The sequence below is a fragment of the Monopterus albus genome, unplaced genomic scaffold, assembly GCF_001952655.1.
Source record: "Monopterus albus unplaced genomic scaffold, M_albus_1.0 scaffold112.1, whole genome shotgun sequence".
In the NCBI taxonomy this organism is placed as follows: Eukaryota; Metazoa; Chordata; class Actinopteri; order Synbranchiformes; family Synbranchidae; genus Monopterus; species Monopterus albus.
Genome location: NW_018127992.1, coordinates 1,487,639 through 1,494,010, shown reverse-complemented (window position 1 = coordinate 1,494,010; position 6,372 = coordinate 1,487,639). Strand labels below are relative to the sequence as shown.

At 43.0% G+C, this 6,372-nt stretch overlaps 2 protein-coding genes across 2 annotated transcripts in view; one reads left to right on the top strand and one right to left on the bottom strand.

The window, feature by feature from the left end:
• Positions 1-3,041: 3,041 nt before the first annotated feature.
• Positions 3,042-4,295, bottom strand: LOC109966511 (RING finger protein 186). The gene is made up of 2 exons (XM_020611380.1): positions 3,775-4,295; positions 3,042-3,389 (listed from the first exon to the last, which is right to left on the bottom strand). The coding sequence occupies exons 1-2, from the start codon at positions 4,226-4,228 to the stop codon at positions 3,331-3,333; spliced, it is 513 nt and encodes a 170-aa protein (XP_020467036.1). The 5' UTR covers positions 4,229-4,295; the 3' UTR covers positions 3,042-3,330.
• Positions 4,296-4,373: 78 nt separating this feature from the next.
• The window catches only part of LOC109966469 (uncharacterized), a 7,040-nt gene continuing 5,041 nt past the window's right edge, over positions 4,374-6,372 (top strand). Inside the window, exon 1 of the mRNA XM_020611318.1 lies at positions 4,374-5,938. The gene's annotated coding sequence lies outside the window, so the exon portion shown is untranslated. The remainder of the gene's footprint in view (positions 5,939-6,372) is intronic.

The following is a 6,372-nucleotide window of genomic DNA, read 5'->3' as shown; positions in this document are numbered from 1 at the left end:
GTGTGGCAGACTTGTCTGGTTCTCTAACTAAGGTTCTGGCTCCCTCAAGTGGTCGACTGCCAAATCCTTTAAGACCATGTATTCTTTTAGAGATTCTGAACTGTTTGCGACTTTGGTTGCCATCCATACTGGCATCACTTTCAGGCAGCAGAGCCTGCACTTCCCTAAAGCTTGATGTTAATGGCCTTGGAATAAAAGTAGTTGTGGTTTGGATGATATTTAAAATGTCAGGCGATGGCGAGGAATCATCTGTGGGTGTCCTCTCAAGTTTTGCTGGTGTTTGAGTTGTAGTAGATGCTCCTCTCGGTCTAAAGCTATATTTTAGTGCCAAAGGAGGAAATATCTTTGGATTTTTAAGCACGTAGTCCTTGCCTACATCAGAGCTGTGTCTGTCACTGGGAGACTGAACAAATGGCTCTTTCACAGCTTTCCATGTAGGGTTTTCAAACCCTGTCAAGCCATAGTTGATTTCAAGGGATTGTCCGGGTGTGTAACTGTGCACAGACCCACTTCTAGTCATTGCTGGCCTTCCTACAACAGATTTCTCACTGCTAGTGGCATGGTTGTACTGGGAATCTGTATGAAGCACAGAGGCAAGACTTTCCAAGGTCTTGCCTTTGCCTAAAGCAGGGTGCAAGGGGAGTTGAGCGGGAGTTTGTTTTCTGGAGTGCATCATAAATAAGGGTTGATATCTGGTTAAACTGTGTGTCTGAGCACCATACTGGGCCACGATGGTATTGTGATACAGTGGACTAGCATTATTATGGAGCTGCTGTACTTCCTTTGTTGGATCTTTACTGTGTGATTGTTCCAACTGTGAAGAAAGCCTGCTGTAAGCTTGTGCAGCTGAGGGTCCTTGCTCATGTAGTGCTGTGAAAAAAGTGCTGGGTCCATCACCAGTGACTCTTTTAACTACCTCACGTCCACCATAAGTGTTGTGGGAGTCTTTGAACGGATATGACTGAAGGTTTTTGTACCTTGGTGTATCGCTGCTGCTCACCAAGTTCAGCCACTGGGAGACATCTGTAATAGATGATGTCAGTTTTTCTGGGCTTGGGTTGCTTTTAATAACAGAGGCGTCCAAGCTGTTGCTGATCGATGGCGCCCGAGGCGCAGTTTGACTTGCAAAGCTGAGAAATCTGCTTGATTGAATCCTGTTAGATGTACTCCGCTCCCCATTTGTGTCTTTATAGCCACTGTAATGCCCTGTTGACTTTGGCAGTAGTGCACTCTGATGTCGACCGCTCCAGGATGAAAAACGAGAAGAATCAAAGGATAGCCAAACTGTTTTCTCTTCAGCCTTGTTTGGAGAGTTTTCATTGTTGTAGGATTTTTGAGGGCTTTCAGGGGCCTGAGCTTGTGAAAAACTAGAGAGAGCTGCCCTTTGAAATGATTTTCTAGTGATCCTTGGGTGTGAATTGTGAGAATTTCTACTTTGGGCTAATTTCTGAAGGAAGGGGAGGTCATTCATTGTGGGTTGTTGCCTCTCCAAGCTTTGTCTTCTATGCTGAGAGTACCTGGTGAAAACGCTGTTTGTTGGCCTCACTCCACCTGCACTGTGACCTCTCTGCACTCGTCCAGACTGACTGTAATCTGGGCTGTTTTGACTATAACTAAAGCTGCCACCTGTAAACTGAGGGCTTGACCAATGGTGAATGATTGACGAGGCTTCTCTGTTATTCCCGCTCATCTCAGTTTCACTGATAGTTCCAGTTTCGAGTCCAGTTTCTGCAGGATTCTGCCTGGATGGTGTAAACAGTGACCAGAGGATATTGTGCTTCACTCTATTGTCCACTTGGGTTATTATAGGGCTGGCTAAATGTGGAAAAACAAGAAGTGTTTTATTCCTTCTATACAAAATAAAATCACTCTACTAAAATATCAGAAGAAAAATCTGAGACTGACATTCAAGTTTAGTTCTTTGCAATTGTGGCACACACTTTAGAATCAGAAACATGCTAATATTTTTAAATATAAGGAATTTGTCTTAGTAATGTGGTGCAAAGTGGTTAAAATATACTACAAAAGAAAAATGATAAATATAAAAATTAAGAATAAGTTTTTACAATATGCCTATGCTAAATACATAAATGCTAAGTGCTTAAACATAACTTGAAATTCCTATGCTAAAAGATTTAATTAGTTTACAAATGTGCTGAGCGAAGTTGCTGATTTTCCCTCTCTGCATCATCTCTGCATTTCTTTACCAGTGAAAAGCAGGTTGCTAGGTTAACGACAAACCAAACCATCACACCGCTTTCATTAAAACATTTAGAACCAAACAATCTGTCTTCATCCAACCCAATCTGCCAACACATGCTTCATGACAGTTTTCCGGGACTCAGTATAGTGAGATAAGCAAAAGATCATTGAAACTGCAGAACTGGCCTGGCAGACATTAGCCTGTGTGCACTCACCTCTTGCAGCATCTGAACACATGATAAACGGCATGACAGCTGCACAGACCAGCACAAAGACCAACAAGAGTCTATAGAGGAGCATAAAACCACAGTATTACCTTACAACAATACTGTAGCAATTTATGGAAATCCCTCTGTTTCCCATCATGTGCAAAATGTGACATTTACCTTGAGTATAAAGCAATATTGCCTGACATGGTGGACAGCTTCTCCCCACCTTTGTTAAAGGAAGACCTTAAAAAGTTGAAGTAATGTTGTCAAACCATGTGTGTTGCTTGTCAAACAAATGAGGTGTTGAGGAGCTCTGCTGCTGGTTGTGTCTGATTGGCGGCAATGCCGTCCACCTGGTTCAGGCAAACCACTTCCTGTAGCTGTCTCTCAAGCTTAAATACTGCATTTGACCTCTTTCCACCAGTGTCAAGTATATCATCCCCTTTTAAGAGTACTTTTGCCTCCTCACTTTGTAAATTTTGCATTTACTTTCTATTGTCTACTTTTAATTAGACCAGAGTTTAATGCAGTATTTTGTTTTCATTGCACACACACGCCAAAGTTAGACCAGTATATTTAATCTGATTAAAACACAGATTGACTCATTCAAAATTCAGCCACAGAAAACACCAAATTGAAACCAGAACTCTTTTATTGTTCCTTAAATATGTAACAAATATATTCCAAAATAAATACATTCATGAAAAAATAAGGTTCAGCAACTCAGTTTCATTTGAGCAGCTACATATTGGTCATCAGTTAAAAAAAAAGCTATCACAAAGGCTGAAAGGATAACTTAAAGCATTTTGTTGACTGTGTTCATGTGTCTTGCCAGCAAAAGTCTATGTTGCCAAGTTTCCACAAAGCAGAAAATAAATACAGCATCACATTATCCAGGGTATCTGAAGCTGCAGACAGCTCAAAACATGAGGCAGGACATCATGGCGATGTTCTTCAAGTCATCACTGGTTATAGAGTCTGGTGAAAGAAAGCAGAACACGTTAGAAATAATTAAAAAAAAAAGTTAATTATTGTGAGTGCTAAAGGTTCAAATTACACAAAGATGTGTTGAATTCTGCTCTAGATTATTCTAGGACTGAAACCAACAAGAAAACATATGGTGGATGATTTTATGAAATGAGGCAGTTAGTCTGAAATTAAAATCCTAAACGTTGGCTACTGTATCTCTAAACTCTCTGCGGCCTAGTCTGTCAGCTTACATAAAAACAAATGTCTGTGTTTACAGTCCACTGGAATGACTCCCTCATGTTTTGTCCCTAACAGTCTCACTCACACTGTGTATTTAGCCAACAACATGACAACTGACAAACGAGTTATGAACCACAATCAGTTGTGTACTTACTGTCTCCGCCCCTCTGCCGTGCGCTCTTCCCAACAATTTTCCGCCAAACTTTCCTCCAAAACCGCCGGGGCGGCCCACGCCTGGCGCCCAGTGACGGATCACTCTCCTCGCCTGGAGTTTCTGGAAGCGTCGCCTCCTCGTTGTCGTCACAGCCGTCCTCATGCTGGCCCTCCTCTTCCAGGACTCCCGCTGCCAGCAGCCGTTCCAGTGCGCACTCATCCACCCTCAGCTCGGAGCGCACGCCCCCCTCGCCGGAGATGGATGTTGTTTGCCGGCACAGAGGGCACACGATGAACCTGTCAGCTTCCAGACGTGCCTCAGGGGATCCCAGGTGTCGGTAGAGGACCAGGAGGCAGCTCTCACAGAAGCTGTGTTTGCAGTGGAGCTCCCGGGGACACCGCCGACCTGCGGTGTAGGTCCGGTAACAAATTCCGCACTCAAGCTCTGAATACATTTCTTCTGATCTAGGTCTTTCCTCGATGATTTAGAGATGTGAATGAAGTCATAAGTGAGCTGCCCTGATTATTTATACACTCCTGGGGCTTGGGGGGAGGATGGCCTGCCACTGTTGATGATTTGCCAAAAACGTACGCGGTTTCAACCCAATATACACTATGAGTCAGCAAGCTCTAAATAGCTACACTTGATGTAGTGAAAGGACGAGCACGCACTCCACGTGTATGCCCACACATTGTGATGATTTGTATGTCACTCCTTCATACAAGTACAATCCCACAAGGGCTGGCCCTGGTTAAACATGCTGATACAAGGCTTCACAAAACAAATAGATAAATCATTACATGTTGGATTGAGTGTTTTCTGTCCCAACAGTCAGGACTGCAGAAACAATCATCGGTGCCAGCCTGGCCTCCATGGAGGACCTGTACACCTCAGGGTCAAAAGGTGGGCAGAGAAGACTTCTGCAGACCCCTCACACTCTGGACACAACCAGTTTGAACGCCTCCCCTCTGGACAGCGCTACAGGTCACTGTACGCCAAGACAACCTGACACAAGGACCATTTCTTTCCCCCTTCTCTCAGTCTTAGCTTGTTTACTTGTCTACTGGTTGCCTTCGGGAAGAGCATTGTACATACACATTGAGAGCCACTGCACTGGACACCTGGCCAATTAAGCTGATTCTGATTTAATTTAAAGTTCAGGAGAAACGTATTTGAGGTCCCTCTCTCAGACTCTTCCTTCTTTTATCCACAACTTTTTTCTGTCACATCTCTGAGTTTATTTGATAGAAGAAGCTGAAGAACAAATAAGGAACCTCGCTGGGTGTACTGTGGTTCTAATGCCCTTTAATCCACCTGTGTCTTAGAAATGAAAGCAGTGACACTAACCCAGCTCTCCTTGAGAATGCTTCTCCTCTATCCCTCAGGGAGAATCCAAAATTTTCCATTACGTCTATCTCACTTACATTGCCCATCCATTGTTTGCTATGGGAGTGTCCTCTTTTTAATTTGCCCTTACTGCTTACCTTGGATTTATTTATTTCCTCACCCTTCCTGACACTCCAGGCTGTGTTTGTATGATATGACATCAGCTCTACTTTTTTCATGGTAATCCCCTAACAACCCTCCTCCTCTCAGTTGTTCCTCCCTCAACTCCTTTCATGGGGATTTCCTGTCAAATCTTGGCAATTGCGTCATATGCTCACATGCTCCTTGTGGTGTGGTACATGTCTATGCAGGCCTACAGTTTTGTTTTTTTGTTTTTTTGTAAGCCTTCCTGCTTTTATCTCCTGCATGGAGTTTACTGTAAAGGTGATTGCTCAGGCAAAACTCAATTTTCCATTCTGAATGCCAGTAAAGGAGGCAATTTTTCAAAAAGGGAGGAGAATATTTAAAGGAAACAGTCACTTTGAAAACAACAAATCCACGTACTCTTTAGCAAGGCTGGTTCTTTGGGATTTTTTTTAAAATAAATTTTGTACAGTTATTCTTCCAGTTATTGCAGGAAAGGTCAGTGTGTAAATCATCTTAACAACCCAGTGTTTTTATCACTGTGTCTGCAGGAAAAGGTGTTTACAAGAAAATCATTAAGTGAGAGTGCAACCAACACTGCACTACAGGCAGCGACTTCATTTACCTGTCAATAATTCACCCGTTGACACTTCAGAGGAATGTTTGTCCTGGTCTGAACCCACATCAACTGTCTGTAAATGATTTTCCTTTGTTAAAAAATCTAGGAGTGATCAGATTCAGTCTGTAAATCAAATGTTTCCTAACTGGGAGGACCTGTTAACCTCTTAACTTTAAAAAGTTGGCATGATAATGTAGGGTCCAGTTCTTGCTACCATGCTAACTCTGAGAGACGAGGCAGTCCAAGTAACTTCAAAACAGTGCTGATTAATTCAATGAACACAGGTAAAATTAACATTACACACTCAGGTATCTTGCACCTCCAACCTGCACCCAGGCAGATGTAAGATGAAAGACCCTGAACTCACCAGGCCTATACATTATATCCCCTCGGTTGGGCTAGCCCCATACTACACAGAAACGTCAACCGAGACGTCTCTGTTACCAGCTTTGCAGCTGGTCATAGCAGTAGTCAAAACATGAAGTAAATCAATGTGTGTGTGTCTGTTG